General features: G+C 44.3%; 1 protein-coding gene across 2 annotated transcripts in view; it reads left to right on the top strand.

Annotated features, from left to right (window-relative positions):
* The first annotated feature begins 11,111 nt into the window (after window positions 1–11,111).
* PLG (plasminogen) overlaps window positions 11,112–21,224 on the top strand; it is a 47,609-nt gene continuing 37,496 nt past the window's right edge. Inside the window, exons 1-3 of one of the 2 annotated variants that reach the window (XM_005900397.3) lie at window positions 11,112–11,172; window positions 16,075–16,210; window positions 17,747–17,853. In XM_005900397.3, coding sequence (XP_005900459.2) covers window positions 11,124–11,172; window positions 16,075–16,210; window positions 17,747–17,853 — 292 coding nt within the window. In that variant the 5' untranslated portion in view covers window positions 11,112–11,123. The remainder of the gene's footprint in view (window positions 11,173–16,074; window positions 16,211–17,746; window positions 17,854–21,224) is intronic. The other variant, XM_005900398.3, reaches the window with a different exon arrangement.

Here is a 21,224-nt window from a genome sequence, read left to right as displayed (position 1 = left end):
CTTGTCTCCCATCTTCTGCCTAAACTCTCCAGACATCAAACAAACAACTTCTTTATGATACTTGAACCCAAAATCAATATATCCATCCCACTCAGTGAACTAGGAGGCTTCCCCGATGGTTTCCACTAAGATAAGAGTCCACCGAGTCTTAACCTAGCAGATTTCTTTTTCTCTCACTAATGTGATACGATACATGGATTTGAAAGGCATCAAGCTAGAAGAAAGTCCTGGGAAGTATTCCAAATCTTACAGCTCATACATAAAAGTAATTTCATGGTGGCCTCCCTAAATTTTACAACAATCCTTAAAAGCTGTCTTTCATTACCAATAATAAGTTATGAACTTGAAAGTTTTTAAATCTACCGACAAAAAAATGCTCGAGAAAGAATGAATGATTTTTCTATTCTCTCATAAAATGTGATGTTACAAAACCATTGTTAAATGGAGATTCAGTCAAAGAACACTCATGTTGGGGCAAAAGCATTACAGAGGTGGGTCAGGAATTTGTTGAATAAAACATGCTATTTTCCTGTGTGCTGTGCTCAGTCACCCAGTCGTGTCCAGCTCTTTGTGACCCCATGGACTGTAGTGCACCAGGCTCCTCTGTGGACTTCTTCAGGCAGGAATCCTGGAGTGGGTTGCCATTTCCTCCTCCAGGGGGTCTTCCTGACCCAGGGATTGAACCCTTGTCCTCTGCACCTCCTGGAGTGGCAGGCAGATTATCAGTGTGCCACCTGGGGTCTGTATATATTTAGTGAGACTGGTGGGCGGAGTGGATTTTGTCTGGAGCCTTGGCCATTGAGATTTGGCTGCGTAGGGTGTTGTGACCCATATGTTCTTACCTGCTGGGACACACAAGCACATCTCACTTGAATTCTCAGAAGCATCTGTGACTGCTGACCACTCCCACCGTCAACAAAGTCTCACTCTCCTTGGTTTCCCAGCACCCCACCGTTACTGCTCTCCAGCTGACTGTTCATCCCCTCAAAAGACCTCCCTTGGGCATTCCCTCGCACCGTACACAAACATAAACTCAAAATGGCTTAACGACTTACACGTAAGACCCGACACCGTAAAGCTCCTAGAAGAGAACACGGGCCAAACTTTCTCTGACACGTCACAGCAATGTTTTCTTAGGTCAGTCTCCCAAGGCAAAGGGAGCAAAAGCAAAAGTAAACAAATGGGATCTAATTAAACTTTACAGCTTTTGCACAGCAAAGTAAACCATAAACAAAATGAAGATAACCTACGGATGGGGAGAAAATACTTGCAATTTCCAAAACATACAAGCAGCTCGTACAATTCAATACCAACAACAGCAACAAAGAGAAACAAAAAAACGAACAACCCAATCAAAAAATGGGCAGACCTAAACAGACATTTTCTCCAAAGAAGACACACAGGTGGCCAATAAGCATATGAAAAGATGCTCACATCACCAATTGTTAGAGAAATACAGGTCAAAACCACAAAGAGGAACCACCTTACATGGGTCAAAATAGCCATTCTTAAAAAAATCTACAAACAATAAATGCTGGAGAGGGTGTGGAGAAAAGGGAACCCTACTACACTGTTGCTGCTGCTGCTGCTAAGCCACTTCAGTCGTGTCCGACCTGTGCGACCCCATAGACGGCAGCCCACCAGGCTCCCCCGTCCCTGGGATTCTCCAGGCAAGAACACTGGAGTGGGTTGCCATTTCCTTCTCCAATGCATGAAAGTGAAAAGTGAAAGTGAAGTTGCTCAATCGAGTCTGACTCTCAGCGACCCCATGGACTGCAGCCTACCAGGCTCCTCCATCCATGGAATTTTCTAGGCAAAAGTACTGGAGTGGGGTGCCATTGCCTTCTCCGACTACACTGTTGAGGAGATGTAAATTCTCCAGCCACAATGGAGAAGAGTATTTTATTCCTTAAAAATAAATTTTTAAAAAGTTTTTCCTTAAAAAAATAGGAATAAAATTGCTATATGACCCAGCAATCCCACTACTGCGCATATACTGGGATAAAACTCTAATTCAAAAAGATACTTGCACCTCTATGTTCATAGCAGCACTGTTTACAATAGCCGGGATATGGAAGCAACCCAGATGTCTATCAACAGCTGAATGGATAACGAAGATGTGGAAAATACCTTGTTCCATCCCAGGTCCTCTTTTCTTCTCCCGGGGTGACCTAATCCACTTCCCTTGTTTCAGTGTTATATACTCGATTCTGTATCTCCAGCCCACACCGCTTCCCTGGGCAAACATTTCCTGCAAAAAGGCAGGTAGTAAATATTTTATAGGCCTCTAGCCAGCATACAGCTTCAGTCGCATCTACTCATTGTCATACACATGCAGCCAGTGGCCAGTAGTAAATGAACAGGCTGGGCTGTGCGCCCATAAAATTTTATTTACAAAACCAGGAGGCTGCCCCATGGCCTATGGTTTGCCAAAGCCTGCTCTAGACCCAGATATCCAATTGCCTTCTGGGCAACTGCAACGGGGGACTTTCATAAGCTCCCAGAGGTAACATGTTTCCAAGCAAGTCCATCTCATTCTTTGCTGGGTTCCTTCTCGATGAAGACATCCCTCTCTACCAAGATAGACACCCTGGCACCAGCCTTGATTTCAGCCCCCAGATCCAATCAGTCACAAAACCTTGTCAGTTCTTCTTTCTAACCACCTCCCCGATCCCATGCCCTTTCTGTTTCGCCCTGCCCATGCCCTGTCTGCTTTCGGACTTTGTTAGTCTGTCACCTCCTTCCTTTCTGGGCTTCCCTTGAGACTCAGCTGGTAAAGAATCCGCCCGCATTGCCGCAGACCTGGGTTGGATTCCTGGGTCGGGAAGATCCCCTGGAGAAAGGAAGGGCTACCGACTCCAGTATTCTGGCCTGGAGAATTCCATGGACTGTAAAGTCTGTGGGGTGGCAAAGAGTCAGACACGACTGTGCGACTTTCCGTCTCAGTTTCCTTCCTTCTCTGCTGACCACACTTGAGGCAGGAGGATGAGGACACTCCTTCAATTTAAGACCCTTCAAGGGTCCCTGTCGTTCTTGCTGGGGTGTAGATGCGATTCCGGCTCATCTCCGTTTTCTGATTTCCAGCCTGGAGGGCTTTGCATGGGACCCTTGCCTCTGCGACTTTGCCCGTTCATTTTCTCTGCTCAGAACAGGCTTCTCCTGTTTCTCACCCCTCCCGCTCATCCTCTAGAGTCGGGGTCGCTTCCCGGGAAGCGGGGTCTCGCTCCTCCCGCCGCCGAGCGTCCTTCCCGCTGCGGGCCGGCCTCGCAGTCCCAGCCGCGGACGCGCACCGCCCCCTCCCGGTCAGGTGGGGAATCGCGGGGGGCCGGGAGGGTTTCCCCGTGTCCCAGGCGCTCCGCACCGCGCCGGCCGCCCTGCAGACCCTGCAGCGGCGAGGACTGAAGGCCGCGGCCCAGATCAGGGCTCACTTTCCTCGAAACTCTGCCCCCCCACTTCCTACCCGCCGCCTCCCAGCTCCACGCGTCCCTCAGGGACCTTTCGGGGCGCCTCTACCGCAAGGTGGGTCTGGCGGGGATGCGCAGCTGAGGAAGGGGTGGTTTCTTGGGGTCCAGGCGAGCTGCTGGGGCCTCTGTTGGTGGGTGGCTGACCTGCATGCAGCGATGATGGTCTCCCTGAGCACCCGGGAGGCCCGAGCCGGCCTGAGTGCCGACGGCTCTGGATTGCAGGGCGACGTGTGTGTGGCGGCTGTTGAGCCAGAGGCATCAGTGAGGCTTGAATAATGTCTGGGCTGGAGGCGGGGCGCGTGGAGGCAGGGAGAGGGCCTGTCATCTCAGTCACCCTTCTTGTGAGCCCACAGAAATCAGTCAAAGGTGGGGTTAGGCTCTCCACTTTAGAAATATAAGTTGAGATTCTCCCCTGGGCAAGTTTCTGTACTTTGGGAGTTCTCTAATATTATGGAAGTATTTACATCATCCTGGGTCCTCTTAAATATATATCCAAATATGTACTGACATGTTCAAATATGTACATATATATACAGATACATACACACATGTCCAAATATATACACACATACCCAAATATGTACAGATATGCTCATACATAATACATATCCAAATATGTACACAAATGTCCAAATATATACACACACATCCAAATATGTCCAGATATGCCCAAATACATAACACATATCCAAATATGTACTGTTGCTGCTGCTGCTAAGTCGCTTCAGTCGTGTCCGACTCTGTGCGACCCCATAGACGGCAGCCCACCAGGCTCCCCCACCCCTGGGATTCTCCAGGCAAGAACACTGGAGTGGGTTGCCGTTTCCTTCTCCAATGCATGAAAGTGAAAAGTGAAAGTGAAGTCGCTCAGTCGTGTCTGACCCTCAGCGACCCTATGGACTGCAGCCTTCCAGGCTCCTCCATCCATGGGATTTTCCAGGCAAGAGTACTGGAGTGGGGTGCCATTGCCTTCTCCGTCAAATATGTACATACATGTCCAAATATATACACACATATCCAAATATGTACACACATATCCAAATATGAGAGATTTCCCAGATGGCTCAGAGGGTAAAGAATCTGCTCGCAATGCAGAAGGCTTAGGAGACACAGGTTCAATTCCTGGGTTGGGAAGATCCCCTGGAGAAGGAGGTACCAATTCTCTCCAGTACTCCTTGTCTGAAAAATCCCATGCACAGGGGAGCCTGGGGGCTACGGTCTATGCAGTCGCAAAGAGTTGGACATGACTGAGTGACTAAGTACATGATATCCAAATATATACACACATATCCAAGTAATGTACTATGTCCAAATGTATACACATATACCAAATACAAACATATATCTAAACATACAGATGTATCTCTAAGTATACTGAAATATATACATATATTTAAATATATAAAATATAGGCATAAACTTTTTTATCTTTTACTTTGAAATAATTATAAACACACAAGAACCATCTCCGAGCCGCCCAGTCTCCCCCAGAGGTAACATCTTCTTAACTCTAGTTTATTATCAATACCAGGAATTGCCTGGTATTGATAGTCCACAGAAGTTGCTCAGATTTCACCAGCTTTTATGCACCCTCATTTTTTTTTTCTTAAAAGACTTTAATGTTTTCGGCTTGTCTCGTCTCTTCAAATACTGTGAAAAGGGACTTTTGTTGTAATTACCTTAGTGAATGATGAGTTTTAGAGATGGAGAGGATGACCTGTTTTCTCTCTGCTTGCTTTGATTTTTGGGTGCCTCTCCTGCTGACTCAGAGTGGGTTGGTTAATTATCTGGGAGTTACTATCTTCTCTGTTGATATTTTTTGCAAGCACATAACAAGTCTAATGAGGAGATGTCCAGTGAAGACACTTAAAAAAAAAAAAAACAGATGAACATGTTGGTTTCCGTAAGGACAATCAATTAAGAAATACCACCTTGCTGACCGCTGAATTTGTCACTCAGGTCTTGCTTAGGAAGTGCTCCTGGGCAGGTTACATTTTAACTCCCGTGCTCGCTGAGCAGCCCTGCTATCTCTTCACCAGAGCTCAGGGCTGATAAGCATCTAATTTCATGGTCCCAGAGACTAAGAAACAAAAGCCAGCAAACAGGAGGAAAAGGTCGAATAAAGAAAGGACCCCCACCTTCAGATGAATGATAACATGATTCCTAGGTGGTATACCCTAATAAACTCACACTGTGAAAGCATTCTGCAAATTGGCCTCAAATGCAAAAATAAACTTACTATGAACCCTTGCAAGACCATCCCCAAGAAAAAGAAATGCAAAAAGGCAAAATGGTTGTCTGAGGAAGTCTTACAAATAGCTGTGAATAGAAGAGAAGCAAAAGGCAAAGGAGAAAAGGAAAGATATACCCATTTGAATGCACAGTTTCAAAGAACAGCAAGGAGAGATAAAGCCTTCTTCGTGATCAATGCAAAGAAATAGAGGAAAACAATAGAATGGGAAAGACTAGAGATCTCTTCAAGAAAATTAGAGACACTAAGGGAACATTTCATGCAAAGATGGGCACAATAAAGGACAGAAATGGTATGGACCTAACAGAAGCAGAAGATATTAAGAAGAGGTGGCAAAAATACACAGAAGAACTATACAAAAAAGATCTTCATGACCCAGATAATCACGATGGTGTGATCACTCACCTAGAGCCAGACATCCTGGAATGCAAAGTCAAGTGGGCCTTAGGAAGCATCACTACAAACAAAGCTAGTGGAGGTGATGGAATTCCAGTTGAGCTATTTCAAATCCTAAAAGATGATGCTGTGAAAGTGCTGCACTCAATATGCCAGCATATTTGGAAAACTCAGCAGTGGCCACAGGACTGGAAAAGGTCAGTTTTCATTCCAATCCCTAAGAAAGGCAATGCTAAAGAATGCTCAAACTACTGCACCATTGCACTCTTTGTACATGCTAGCAAAGTAATGCTCAAAATTTTCCAAGCAAGGCTTCGATGGTACATGAACCGTGAACTTTCAGATGTTCAAGCTGAATTTAGAAAAGGCAAAGGAACCAGTGATCAAATTGCCAACATCCACCGGATCATCGAAAAAGCAAGAGAGTTCCAGAAAAACATCTACTTCTGTCTTATTGACTATGCCAAAGCCTTTGACTGTGTGGATCACAACAAACAGTGGAAAATTCTGAAAGAGATGGGAATACCAGACCACCTGACCTGCCTCCTGAGAAATCTGGAGCAGGTCAGGAAGCAACAGTTAGAACTGGACATGGAACAACAGACTGGTTCCAAATAGGAAAAGGAGTACGTCAAGGCTGTATATTGTCCCCCTGCTTATTTAACTTCTATGCAGAGTCCATCATGAGAAACGCTGGGCTGGAAGAAGCACAAGCTGGAATCAAGATTGCCAGGAGAAATATCAATAACCTCAGATATGCAGATCACACCACCCTTATGGCAGAAAGCAAAGAAGAACTAAAGAGCCTCTTAATGAAATGAAAGAAGAGAGTGAAAAAGTTGGCTTAAAACTACTCAACATTCAGAAAACTAAGATCATGGCATCTGGTCCCATCACTTCATGGCAAATAGATGGGGAAACAATGGAAACAGTGACAGATTTCATTTTTTGGGGCTCTAAAATCACTGCAGATGGTGACTACAGCCATGAAATTAAAAGTAACTTGCTCCTAGGAAGAAAAGTTATGACCAACCTAGACAGCATATTAAAGAGCAGAGATATTACTTTGTCAACAAAGGTCCATCTGGTCAAGGCTATGGTTTTGCCAGTAGTCGTGTATGGATGTGAGAGTTGGACTATAAAGAAAGTTGAGCACTGAAGAACTGATGCTTTTGAACTGGCGTTGAAGAAGACTCTCGAGAGTCCTTTGGACTGCAAGGAGATCCAATCAGTCCATCCTAAAGGAGTTCAGTCCTGAGTATTCATTGGAAGGACTGATGTTGAAGCTGAAATTCCAATCCTTTGGCCACCTGATGCCAAGAACTGACTCATTTGAAAAGACCCTGATGCTGGGAAAGATTGAAGGCAGGAGGAGGAGGGGATGACAGAGGATGAGATAGTTGGAAGGCATCACCGACTCAATGGACATGAGTTTGAGTAAACTCCAGGAGTTGGTGATGGACATGAAGGCCTGGCGTGCTGCAATCCACAGGGTTGCAAAGAGTCGGACATGACTGAGCGACTGAACTGAACTGATGAACCCTTGAAGTGATGAAGGCATACTTTGGGCCCTTAATGAAAGTGAAAGAAAGTGAAGTTGCTCAGTTGTATCTGACTCTTTGTGAGCCCATGGGCTATAGCCTCCCAGTCTCCTCCATCCATGGATTTTCCAGGCAAGATTACTGGAATGGATTGCCAGTTCCTTCTCCAGGAGATCTTCCTAACCCAGGGATTGAACTCGGGTTTCCCGCGTTGCCGGGAGATTCTTTACCATCTGAGCCACCAGGGAATCCCTTCATAGATGAATTAATTTTCTGCCGTTTTGTTTTAAAATGACATGGTCTTGGGGGAGGGGAATGCAGAGATGTCCATGATAAAGAAATGACATGGTAGAGTAAGAATTAACACAACATTGTAAATTAGCTATATTTCTATAAGATAATTTTTTAAACAATTTTAAAAAGAAATGAGCTACCTTACAGTTCCCAGAGGGCAGAGCCTGGGCTGAGAGGAGCTGAGCCAGGGCTGGAGGAAGCTGGGGAGTCTGTGGGGAAAGGAAACAGGTGCCACATCAGGCTGGCAGCGTGAGGTCCGTGCCATCTCCCCTGGGCAGATGTCACCCGGCCACAACTTCCACCTCAAGCAGGTGGATGCAGGTGAAAACAAAGGGGCTTCTACCCCACTCCCCTTGTGAACTTGCCCTTTCCTTGTGTTCAAGGTACTTTCGAGGAATTCATCATTTTAATGCCGGGAGGGGAGGATAACTCTTCTCTTCCTATGAGAACCTGAGTGGATCTTGCTTGCGGGCCCCACGCTGGGCAGAGCCTGTTTCTTACTTGGTATCCTTAGTGCTCCCCCACCCCCACAAACACACAAGTGTAGCAGTGGTCTTCACACATCTTGGGTACAAAAGTTTACTGGAGTTCCTTTAGGTGTAGACTGGGGAGGGTAGAGACTGTGATTTGAAGAGAGATAGAGACCTTTTGCTCAATTCTAGAAGAATCTAGGCCTTCCCAGGTGGCACTAGTGGTAAAGAAGGTGCCTCTCATTGCAGGAGACACAAGAGACATGGGTTCAATCCCCGACAGGCATGGCAACCCTCTCCAGTATTCTTGCCTGGAGAATCCCATGGACAGAGGAGCCTGAAGGGTCCATAGGGTCTCAAAGAGTCCGACACAACTGAAGCAACTTAGTACAGAAGAATCTAACACCTACTGTGTGGTCAGTACATACTGAATGAATTGAACTCCATGATAATAGACATCTCAGAATTTATTTGACCTGCTATACTGTACTGAGATGATCTTTTTCTTTATCTCTTCCCTCAGCTTTTGCCATTCTTTCAAATAGAAAATGACTGATGGAGAGTTAATTGTCTTTACCATCTTGGTCCAGCATTCCTCCCAGAGAGTCGGTGTGGGATTTCCACACATAATCTAGGGGAGTCCTTCTCTTTGTGCCTGCCCTGTGCCTGTGAAGCTGAGCCCCGAGGGACCGAGCCATAAGGGGGGCCTGCATCCAGCCACACCATCTACACCTCAGCAACACATGCCTCTTTCCTCTTCTTTGTCCACTGCAGGGAATGAGGCCAGTAGCCTCTGCTTCGTGTTTGCCTGTGTTCTTACAGTTAGTGCTGCTGTATTGCGAAGGTGACAAAGAACCCGTAGTCAGAAGGACATGGAGGGCAACCTCATTCAGACAATAACAGTTGTAGAACCAAATGTATTCGTGCAGCTAACAAGAGTTGAAAGGGGGCAAAAAGCATACCACCACTATCCACAGAAGGAAAAAAAGCAGGAAATGGACATTTATGCCTTTCAGTAGACTGTGTCCATTGGCTTCATCCCTTGTGAGCCAAGTGACCTTGGAAAGTTAAACTTGCTCAGCCTGTCGCCCTAAGTGGGGATGATAGTAATATCGCTTGTGTTTTTAATATAATTTTTTTGTTTATTGTTGGCTGTGCCGGGTCTCTGTTGCTGTGCAGGTTTCTGTCTAGTTGCAGCAAGCGGGGTCTACTCTCCAGGGGCAGTGCATGGGCGTCTCGTTGCCGTGGCTTCTCGTGTGCAGCACAGGCTCTAGGGCACGTGGACTTCGGTAGTTACAGCTCCCGGGCTCTGGAGCACAGGCTCAGTAGTGGCACACGGGCTTAGTTGCTCCGTGGCGTGTGGGATCTTCCCGGACCAGGGATCGAACCCATGTCTCCTGCATTGGCAGGCGTGTAACCAGGAAGGGTTAATTCCAAATTTACATTGGATCTGCTTCTGTGATCCAATGTAAATTTGGAATTAACCCTTTCTGGTTACATGCCTGCCAATGTGTGTAACCTTTTTTGTTATTGTAAGCATACATAATGGCCTGCCTCAGGGAGATAACCTGAGCCACCCACCTGCAAAGGACTGTAAGGAATTGAGAGACAGAGGAAAGGGATGAGAGGATGAGATGGCTGGATGGCATCACCGACTCGATGGACGTGAGTTTGAGCAAGCTCCAGGAGTTGGTGATGGACAGGGAGGCCTGGCGTGCTGCAGTCCATGGGGTCACAAAGAGTCAGACACGACTGAGCGAATGAACTGAACTGCACAGAGGATGAGATGTTTGGATGGCATCACTGACTCCATGGACTTGAGTCTGAGCAGACTCCGGGAGTTGCTGATGGACAGGGAAGCCTGGCGTGCTGCAGTCCTTGGGGTCGCAAAGAGTCAGACAGGACTGAGCGACTGAACTGAATCAAAGGAAGTAAAATGAACACATTCTCCTGCTTGAGGCTTGCCATTCTAGGGGACATTTGCAAGGACTGAATAGTCTTTCTACCTTGCTTCCTCACCTCTCTGGAGGTGATCCATCATTTATGGACCCATCTTTTATGGATCTGGCAACCAGGCCTGACAAGACGGCTATTCTGAGGTGCTAGCTTGCCATCTTCTCAGTCAGCCAGGCCCCCCTGATTAAAGTCCTTCCTTGGCTCAACCCCTCATCTCTCTGATTCATTGGCCTGTCGTGCGGCTGGCAGAGCAAGCCTGAACTCAGTAACAGGTGAACTCCCTACCACTGAGCCACCAGGGAAGCCCCAGTATTGCTGTATTGAAGCTTGAATGAAACTATGCGGGAGGTCTGGCATAGGAAAGTTCTCAGCACATGTAAGCTATTGTCGTAATTTTTGTTTTACCCAAAATAAAGCGAAAGAAGGAAGAGGGAAGGAAAGAAGAGTAAGTGGCAAAGATGGGCTGGGGGCTGCGTTGTGCAGGGAGGCAGAGCAGCCTGGGGCAGCCGGGTGGGGGTGGGCAGTCTCCACCACTTCCCAGCATCTATTGCAGACTCCGCTGTCAACATTTTGTAAGATCCTCCCGTCCAGGTAATGTTTGAACCCTCAGAGCACAGCGGCAGTGGGCCTCTGGGAAAATTATTAACTCTGTGTGATTATCTTGTTTGTGGGCGCGTTTCCTCTCGTGTAAGTCAATAACATCTTGGGATTGGGACACAGTGTTCTCGGGACGCTGCCGGCCAGTCCCAAAATGGAACATAAGGCGGTGGTGTTCCTACTTCTCTTATTTCTGAAATCAGGTAAGGCTTAAAGATTTATTTTTCATTTGAATCAATATTTTTTTTTCCTAGCTATATGTTAAAAATAAAGCCATCATAGTTTTAAGGACAACTTGCCGAATTTAGCTTTTGATTCTCAGATTCCCAGTTCAACATCTAAGATGGAGGAATTCTTCAAGAAATAAGGTTCGTTTCCCTTATGTGAATACTGGAGACAAGCAGACAGAGAAAATAATGAATGACGCTCTCAATATAAAAGATGGAGCCCAAGTGACGGTTATTTTAGTTGAAAAAAATAGCCCAGAGTGCTAACAGCTCCAGAAGTTGTTGGTCTCTTTGCCTGGTTCTCAGTTTGGTTAAGCTACACCATTTTTGTTAAGGGTTCATATTCTCCTGACTTTCAAACGTGAACAATGAAATATCTCTGACCACAATCTGACCAGTGTGGTTGTGTCGACCTATTGCCTACATTTCAGCTTGCTTCTTATGCTGGAGAAACCACAGGCAGTGCTTATTCAGGCAATGTGCATACAGTAATTCAACAAATCGCTATTGAGTGCCTGAGGTAGAGTGGTACCTTTTTATCCATCCATACACATGTGTGTCCTTTAGCATCAACAGCTTATTTAGCTGATCCAATGGGTATTGTAGTAGACTTATCCCCGTTTTATAGATGAGGAAATCTGTAGTTAGGTAAAGCACATTATTTGCCTATTGACCAAACTCCCAAAGCCAGGAAGTGAAGAAACCGGGACTTCAGTCAGGGTTTTCCGAGAAGGAATCCGATGGTTCTCACTTTTTCAACTTTGTTTAAACCTTCTTTAAAATATTCTAAGCATGCCTTTGTGGAGAAGGAAATGGCAACCCACTCCAGTGTTCTTGCCTGGAGAATCCCAGGGACGGGGGAGCCTGGTGGGCTGCCGTTTATGGGGTCGCACAGAGTCGGACACGACTGAAGCGACTTAGCAGCAGCAGCAAGCATGTCTTTGAGGCTCCTTTTTTTTTTTTGACAATTTTATTGAGATAGAATTCACATACTATACAATTCACACATTCGAAGCATATGATCCAATGGGTCTCCGCATTTAGAGTTGTGCAACTATCACGGTTCCTTTTAGAACATTTTTATTAACCCCAAACTTTAAAATGGATGGCATCACCGACTCTGTGGACATGAGTTTGAGCAAGCTCCAGGAGTTGGTGATGGACAGGGAGGCCTGGTGTGCTGTTGTCCAAGGGGTCGCAAAGAGTTGGACATCGCTGAGTGACTGACCTGAACCGAAACTTTAAAAATAAACATAAGGGATGATTCATGTTGATGTATGGCAGAAACCAACACAATATTGTAAAGCAATTATCCTTCAATGAAAAATAAATATATTTTGAAAAAGCAAACACAAGAGCTCTATAAAATATGTCCTATAAAGACTGAAATTAGATCTTTTGAAGGGTTCTTTGAAAGTAGAGCAGGCCAGGGTATAAATGAAATCAAAACAAGAAACTTTCCATTTTTATTATCCTTTAATTAATTTACCTTTAATTATGTTATTGTTTCATAGCATATACCTGCTGAGACCTACCTTAGGAGCTGATATCACAAAGAAATATCCCCAAAAGGAATAAATTTTTTATTTCTAGGTTGAAAGGTTGAAAATCCCCATATTTTCTTTCTTTAATTCTAGAGCTCATTTGACAGTGGGTTATAATAGTTTATTTATTGACCAAGAAATATTAGAGAAATCTTTTCAGTAAGAAAATTATTTTTATATTCTAGACTGAATGTAGATGTATATTGTGATTAAAACAAGTATACTTTATCAATAATGTGGGTTTTTTTTTTAAATCACAGTAGTATATGTATGTGCCCCCATGCTTGTGTGTTTGAAAGAAAAGACTTGGCTGTTTGTGAAATGCAAACTGCTTATCTGCCTCTCACTGAGAACAGCTGTAAAAGGAGATTTTTTTCCCCCTTTCCTATAAGGGTGGGATGATTTGAGAGAACAGCATTGAAACATGTATATTCCTGTATGTAAAATAGATGACCAGTGCAAGTTTGATACATGAAGCAAGGCACTCAAATCTGGTGCTCTGGGACAAGCCAGAGGGATAGGGTGGGGAGGGAGGGGGGCGGGGGGTTCAGGATGGGGGAGGACACATGTGTACCTGTGGCTGATTCATGCTGATGTATGGAAAAACCCACCACAATACTGTAATTATCTTCCAATTAAAATAAATTAATTTTTTAAAAAGAAAGGAAAAAAAAAAGTTATACCCTGATCTATAGAAATTACCAAAGCACAAATGTTTCTGGAAAGGAGAGTTCCGATTGGGAGAAAAATGCAGGATGAAGACAGCGTGGGTCTAAATATGCATTTCTCTATAATCTTGATACATGTATTGAATGATTTTTGGTGTATTAAGCTACATCAGTCAACTCCTATTCAAGGGTGGAAGGATCCATCCTTCCAGTTTGGAGAATCTTAGGTTGAGGAAGGAAAAGCAGAGGCAGGGAGAACGTGGGCTCTGGGAACGGCTATGTCTCAGTCTGGGACAGTGCATCACCCCTGAGCAAAGCATGTGTCCATGGTGGTCAGGGATGGCCCTTAATGATCCTTCCTACTGGCTCATTTTCATCAGTATCCAAACACGCTCCTGAATGTCTCATCTTAAAAAATTTCCCAGAGGACCTAGAGATGATCTGTACTAATTGAAGTAAGTCAGACAGAGAATGACAGATATCATATGATATTACCTATACGTATAATCTACAAAAAATGATGCAGATGAAGTGATTTGCAAAACAGATATAGACTCAGAGACATAGAAAACAAACTTCTGGTTACCAAAGCAGAAAGCAGGTGGAGGTATAAATTAGGAGTCAGGGATTAGCATATATAAAATATATGTTATATGTTGGGATATAATACCATGGGATTTTCCAGGCCAGAATACTAACCCAGGTCTCCCTCATTGCAGGCGGATTCTTTACCAGCTGAGCCACAAGGGAACCCCTATGTTGGATAAAATAGATAAATGGGAACCTACTTTTGTGGCTCAGGGAACAATACTCAATAGCTTGCAGTAACTTATCATGGAAAAGAATCTAAAAAAGAATATGTATGTACAACTGAATCATTTTTCTGTATACCTGAAACAAACATAGCATTGTAAATCAATGATATTTTAAATAAAAATATTAAAATATTAAAACATTAAAAATAAAAGTATTAAAACATCCCTGAGACTTCATATGGCCTCTAGGAGATGCTCCTTCCACAGCCAGGCTTCTGAAAAGACTTGTCCTCCCAAGACGTTCCCAGCGCCTGTTCTGGTCACTCTTCAAACCACTCCCTTGGGCTTTGGTCTCCACTCCGCCCCCTAAAGTGGTCAAGGTTGCCAGGTTGCCTAATCCCGTTTAGGCAAACTTTAGGAAACTGCCGTCTCCAGTGTATTAACCTCTTTTTAGCCCCTCATGCTATGAGCATGGCTGGTGTTCCATTCCGAAGGGTGGAGGGGAGCACCTCGAGGCATGGAACAGAGCCACAGCTGTCTCAGGGCCCATGTTGGCCCTGGATCACTGAGTTCTCTTTGCAGCCCTGTGGTGGGGCCACAGCTGGGCACCCCCTGGCCACCCTCTGCAGTAGCCAGGGGCAGAGTGAGCTTCAGACAGACTCTGTGACTCAGATTCTATCTCAGAAGAAAATCGAGACCATTGTTCGTACCAGACTCTTGCTGCAGTTCCCTCAGAAATGCCAGATCAAAGAGCCCAAAATGGTTTCTTTTTTTAATAAATAGTGAAGGGTCACTGTGCTAAGCCCAGTATAAAAATGACCGTGTATTATGGTCAAGATTTAGTCCAGATCTTATTTCTTCTCAACATCATCAGCTCAACAAAGTTTTTATATCTGGTGGTGGAACCATTCAGAGAATGCCTGTCATGTTAGTTTAAGCAACACTGTCAGAACAGAAATGTGTGTTATGGGAAATCAAATAATGGCCTCTAGGTTCTGTTTAAAAAGTTATGACCAACCTAGACAGCATATTAAAAAACAGAGACATTACTTTGCCAAAAAAGGTCTGTCTAGTCAAAGCTATGGTTTTTCCAGTCGTCATGTATGGATGTGAGAGGTGGACCATAAAGAAAGCTGAGTGCCAAAGAATTGATGCTTTTGAACAGTGATGTTGGAGAAGACTCTTGAGAGTCCCTTGGACTGCAAGGAGATCGAACCAATCCATCCTAAAGGAAATCAGTCCTGAATATTCATTGGAAGGACTGATGTTGAAGCTGAAGCTCCAATACTTTGGCCACCTGATGAGAAGAACTGACTCATTTGAACAGACCCTCATGCTGGGAAAGCTTGAAGGCAGGAGGAAAAGGGGATGACAGAGGATGAGATGGTTGGATGGCATCAGCAACTCAATGGACGTGAGTCTGAGTAAACTCTGGGAGTTGGTGTTGGACAGGGAAGCCTGGCTCGCTGCAGTCCATAGAGTCGCAAAGAGTCGAACACGACTGAGTGACTGAACTGAACTGAGATTCTATTTAGACCCAGGGATGGACAAATCAGCATCAAAATTGCCCCAGGATGGTCTCCTAGTGCTCCATCATGACAGGCAATTACTGGCAAACACATCAAATTTTTTCTTACTTAAGGTTTCATACCCATTAGTGTGGTAATGTGGAAATTGTTAAGCAGTTCTAATCTACTAATTTAGCAATGCAGTCAGCCTTGTAACATAGCACCATCTGTTCGTGGGACTGCTTTCCTGGTTAGTCCTTTGTGTTCACAGCCACCTACTTGCTTCCAACAGAGCAGCAAATTTTACTTGGTTGACACAAAGTGAATACTTTACAAGTTCATGATAATTATCAGCTGTGTCGATGCATTAATCAATTGCTCCATTTTAATTTTACTTTTGTAGGTCTCGGAGACCTCCTGGATGACTATGTAAACACCCAGGGGGCTTCCCTGCTTAGTTTGAGTAGGAAGAACCTGGCGGGAAGAAGCGTAGAGGACTGTGCAGCCAAGTGTGAGGAGGAGACAGACTTCGTTTGCAGGTATGTCCCTGGTAACTGCACCTACACAGAACTCTTGTTGATTGAGACACATTATGTTGATCACAAGATATTTGCTCAGGGATTTATCACTGAAAATAGGATTTAATAGGAATTTCATGAGGTTAGAGTTTGGAATCTGTATTTGGTCCCTGTATCTGAAACCATACAGTTTCTTGTGAAAGATAATTAGTGTCCCTTTTAGAAAAATGCCCCAAAAGGAAATTATTTAACACTTGACAGCAGCAGCTATTGTTACGAGCTGTAGCTTTTTCACATCATTGTTGGTAAATATTTATTGAGGATCATGTGACTGGAAGTGTCCTAGACCTTAAGGGGCCCTGAAACACAGATACAGTGATCTGGTGTACATATATATATATATCTGATAAATTTTATATGTGATATATAAAATCAGTATATATGATAGATTTTTGTGTAGACCCGAAAGCAGTGCTTGCCCTTTTGTATTTATGGTATAGTCACAGAAACTGGATAAAATGTAAAAAAAAAAAAAATACAGCCAATTTGAGATATTGACAAAATCAGTATGTGCTCTATTAAGATTTAGAAGAAAGAACAATCTCAAGAGTTGAGACAGCCAGGGAAGGCCTGGGGTGGAGTTGGGGGGAACTGAGCTGGGCTTTGAAGGGTGAAATCTTGGTAAATAGTGACCAAGCGGGAAGGATTCTAGGCAGAGGGCAGCCTGGCTGGGCACCTGTGACAGGGACCGGGTCAGCTGATGCAAAGGTTCATGTAGGAGATGGGGCTGGAAAGGAAGCCTCGGACAGCTTTGATGGCGGGCTCAATATCCACACAGGATGAGTGCAGGGCTGGGGGCCGTGAGAGAAGGGCTAGAATCAGAGGCATCATCAAGGGGGAAGTTAGAGGTGTCCATGTGGACCGTCTCGGGGACGAGTTCAAAGAAGCTCACTTGCTTCTTTCCCACACAAAGCAGATATTCTGGCGCTTCATTAAGAACAATGGGTGAAGAAAGAATAAAGCAGTTAAAATAGAAAGAAAATGGGGAGGGGAAGAAGGTAAAGGTAGAAGAGAAAGAAAGAATATCTACCATGTTGCTGTACCCTTTCATTATGGTGCCAGATTGAACTGAAAGTGAGTTCTGAGCTCCTTGATTCATCGAAAGCTGTCTTTAGAGTTTCTTATTAATTGCTTTGCTGCTGCTGCTAAGTCGCTTCAGTCATGTTCGACTCTGTGCGACCCCATAGACAGCAGCCTACCAGGCTCCCCTGTCCTTGGATTCTCCAGGCACGAACACTGGAGTGGGTTGCCATTTCCTTCTCCAATGCATGAAAGTGAAAAGTGAAAGTGAAGTTGCTCAGTCGCGTCCGACTCTTAGCGACCCCATGGACTGCAGCCCACCAGGCTCCTCCGTCCATGGGATTTTCCAGGCAAGAGTACTGGAGTGGGGTGCCATTGCCTTCTCCGATTAATTGCTTCACACAAAGGAAATAAGAGTGGTGTTTAAATTCCTCTACAGGGAGGACTAGAATGGTGCTTTCTGTTTCTCTTCTGCAGGGCATTCCAGTACCACAGTAAAGAGCAACAATGCGTCGTAATGGCCGAAAACAGCAAGAACACCCCCGTCTTTAGGATGAGGGATGTCATTCTATATGAGAAGAGAAGTATGTACCATGTTTTCTTCCTCCTTCTTCTTTCTCTTTCTTCTTTTCCTTCCACTCTCCCTTCCCTCCCCACCAGCCCAGTTACTATCTGTAATTTATCAGACCAGCAAATGGAGGAGCTATGGCGCACTGAAAATGAACTTGGAGTCAGACGGTTCGGCCACTAACCCACAATGCCAACCCGAATATAGTATTTCACCTTTTAGGTTTCATTTCTCTTGATTTCAAAACACAGGGATTGGATTTACAAAATCACTTCTGCTTCTGTGACCCTGAAAATAAGATATTAAACAATATCTTATTTAAAGATATTAAAATATTAAGATATTTAACTGATTATTTTAATATTTTAAGATATTTAATATTTAATATTTAAGATATTTAAGATTTAAATATTAAGATATTTAAATAATATCTTATTTAAAGATATTAAATAATATTTTCTTCTTATTTTTAAGAAGAGTCCACAAGTTCCTTATGATCTTGGTTTTTTTTTCTTTTCTTCAGGGACCACCGTCTGTGGTCTGAAGCCTGGAGCAATAGCAAAACCGAGGTGTTTTCAATCTGCAGTAACATTTGAATAGGGACAGTATCCTTAGTTCTACAAGTTCTACTTTTCTTTCCATCATGGCCCATGTTTCCCCTAGTCTCTGAAATGGTGCAGAACTCTGAAAACATGCAGAAGTTGCAGCTCATTTTCGAGAGTTCCTTAAAATCTCTGGATCCTTCGTTGTTTAGGATCACGGATGGCCTAGATTCCTTCAGAAATTGTGTGTCTTCGTAGTCGTGCACAAGTTCATTAAGTCTGTACGAAGATTCAAGTGACTTATGATGCTTTACCGCTACTTCCTATTCTGTTGTTGGTGGGGTGTCAGGACTATTTTGCTGCAGATATTCTGCTTCACAAGTGTTGAAGACAACAAGAAACATCCTATTTCACATATTCTTGACAACAACTTGCAACGTTCTCTCGAGTTTCCCCACCAAACTCTAAGATTTTGAGAGGTGTTTTTTAGGTTAGGATTATATCTACGTGGTGGTTCATCTTAGCTTTAAGTGCTGTGCATATGTTAACTTCACTTTGGGTCCACTGTTGAGCTCTAACTCTTGAGTCTAAAGTGCAGATTAAATCTGAAGTTCATCTGTGGACATTATTAGTTCTTGCAGTTACTGAATAAAGAGATACATGGGCTTACCCAGTCTATCAGACATTTAAAAAATGCTGGTGGGATTCTGTGTGCAAATGCTACCATTTAAACATGTCCTCTGGTAAATGGTTAACCAGAAGGATCAAGGGGGTGACCTCTAGGCTTCGTTTGGCTAGTTGAAGAGTTGCCTGTTTTCAGGGTGACGGAAAGGAGCCAAAGGTTATACAAACTGTGGCGGGTACAGACAAACAAAAGAGAGGGAAAGAGTCAAAAGTCAGTCGCTTTCGGGCGCTTGTGTCTTTACTGTGGAATATTGACCCACTGCAAAATTACCTGCCAGGGTGTTTCTGGGAACAGTCAGTGTCAGATCAGTTTCATCTCCACTGGGCACCAGGGCCACTGCCACCACTTGGGTCTAAAGCTGCCCTCGTCACCACAGCGGCTGGTCCAGAACTGCCCTGCTTTGAACCCTCAGTGCCCTTAGAAGAAAGTCCAAATACTCACCAGGTGCTACCGGGCGCTGTGTTACTCGGCCTGCCTTGCGTGCTGGGCTGATCTCTGTGCCTCCTGCAGCAGGCGGAGCACAGGCTTGCTCATCCTGACCCTCCTCTGTTCTTCCGGCTCCTCGTTGCCCAAGTTGCAGCTTGAGCATCCCCTCCCCTGACCCCGTGGCCTCTGGAATACCTTGTTTACCTTTTTTGATAAGTGTAACATATCAACTGGCATCATATATCTCAATGAAGATATATCTGCAATCTTTATACAGAGTGTTGAGTTTAAAGCAGTAGTTACTATAGGTGTGTTAGAAGTATTCTACCCAGAAAATTGATCAATTAATTTAAAGCATTGACACGTATACACTGAGTGCTAAGCTGCTTCAGTCGTGTCTGAGTCTGCTATCCTATGGACTGTAGCCCACCAGGCTCCTCTGTCCATGGAATTTTCAGGCAAGAATATTGGAATGGGTTGCCATTTCCTATTCCAGGGAATCTTCTGAACTCAGGGGTTAAACCTGCATCTCTATGTCTCCTGCATTGTCAGGCGGGTTCTTCACTACTAATGCCACCTGGGAAGCCCAAGATCACCGAACTGAGCTCCCAGTGAAATATAGCAGCTTCCCACTATTTGTTTTACACATGAAACACTATCATGTGTGAAATAGATGGCTCGTGGGAAGCTGCTGTATTACACAGGCAGCTCCACTCAGTGCTCCCCGGAGGGGTGAGCTGGGGGGCTGGGAGGGAGACTCAAGAGGGAGGAGACATATATATATATATATATATATATATATATATAAACATGCTTATGGATGATTCACATTGTTGAATGGTAGAAACCAACACAACATTGTAAAACAAGTATCCTCTATTCAAAAACATTGAGTGGGGAATCATAAAAGATAATACAAATATACTTTAAATATTTTATATTTTATTTGAAAATACAAGCTTATGCTGGTACCTTTGGATGTAAAGCAGAGGCGTTTTTTCTTTGAATCTGGAGCCACCAACAGAAGTTATCTAGGGCATTTCTTGTATAAACCACACTTATGAGTTATCTACCATAATCAGTCCTTCTCTTTGAACTTGAGCAAGTCTAGAGATACCCATTAACAATCTGACTGTAAAATTCCTTTATATTTTCATGATTCCCCTCCTCTCAAACTCATATCAACAACACGAATGGACTGCTGTCAGTGGATTTGGTAACAATTTGTTCTGGCTGCACCCTGTGGCATGGGGGATCTTAGTTCCTAGACCAGGGAAGGACCCTATGTTCCCTGGCGATGAGAGCACGGAGTCTTCACCACCCGGCCACCGGAAAGCCCCTTGATAACAATTTAAAGAACTACTCTACTTTTTCAACTACTTGAAACTATTTATCTTAGTTTATAAAAAAAGTTCCTTCCCCTCTCCCTTTCATTTCTCAGTTTAGATCATCCGTAATCAAATAGAGCTGTATACAAAGTTTTGGAAATAAAAACAACAGACTCTTGGTAAGCGTATAACCCAACTGGTGGGAACAGAGTGGGCCAGCACTCCTGAAAGTGGCTTGCCAGCCACAGATGCCCATCCTGCCACATGTGGGCTGCAGGGGGGCCCCTGGCAGTATGTTTTAAAGGCAGGATGGGGCCCACTGGGTAACCAGCAAGTTGTTAAAATGGAGGCTGGTTGAGGGCATCTTCTGTAAACGTTGAGAGTAGACCACAACTGTATTACCCTC

This window comes from Bos mutus, chromosome 9 (genome assembly GCF_027580195.1).
Source record: "Bos mutus isolate GX-2022 chromosome 9, NWIPB_WYAK_1.1, whole genome shotgun sequence".
NCBI lineage: Eukaryota > Metazoa > Chordata > Mammalia > Artiodactyla > Bovidae > Bos > Bos mutus.
This window is presented reverse-complemented; position numbering and strand designations above follow the sequence as displayed.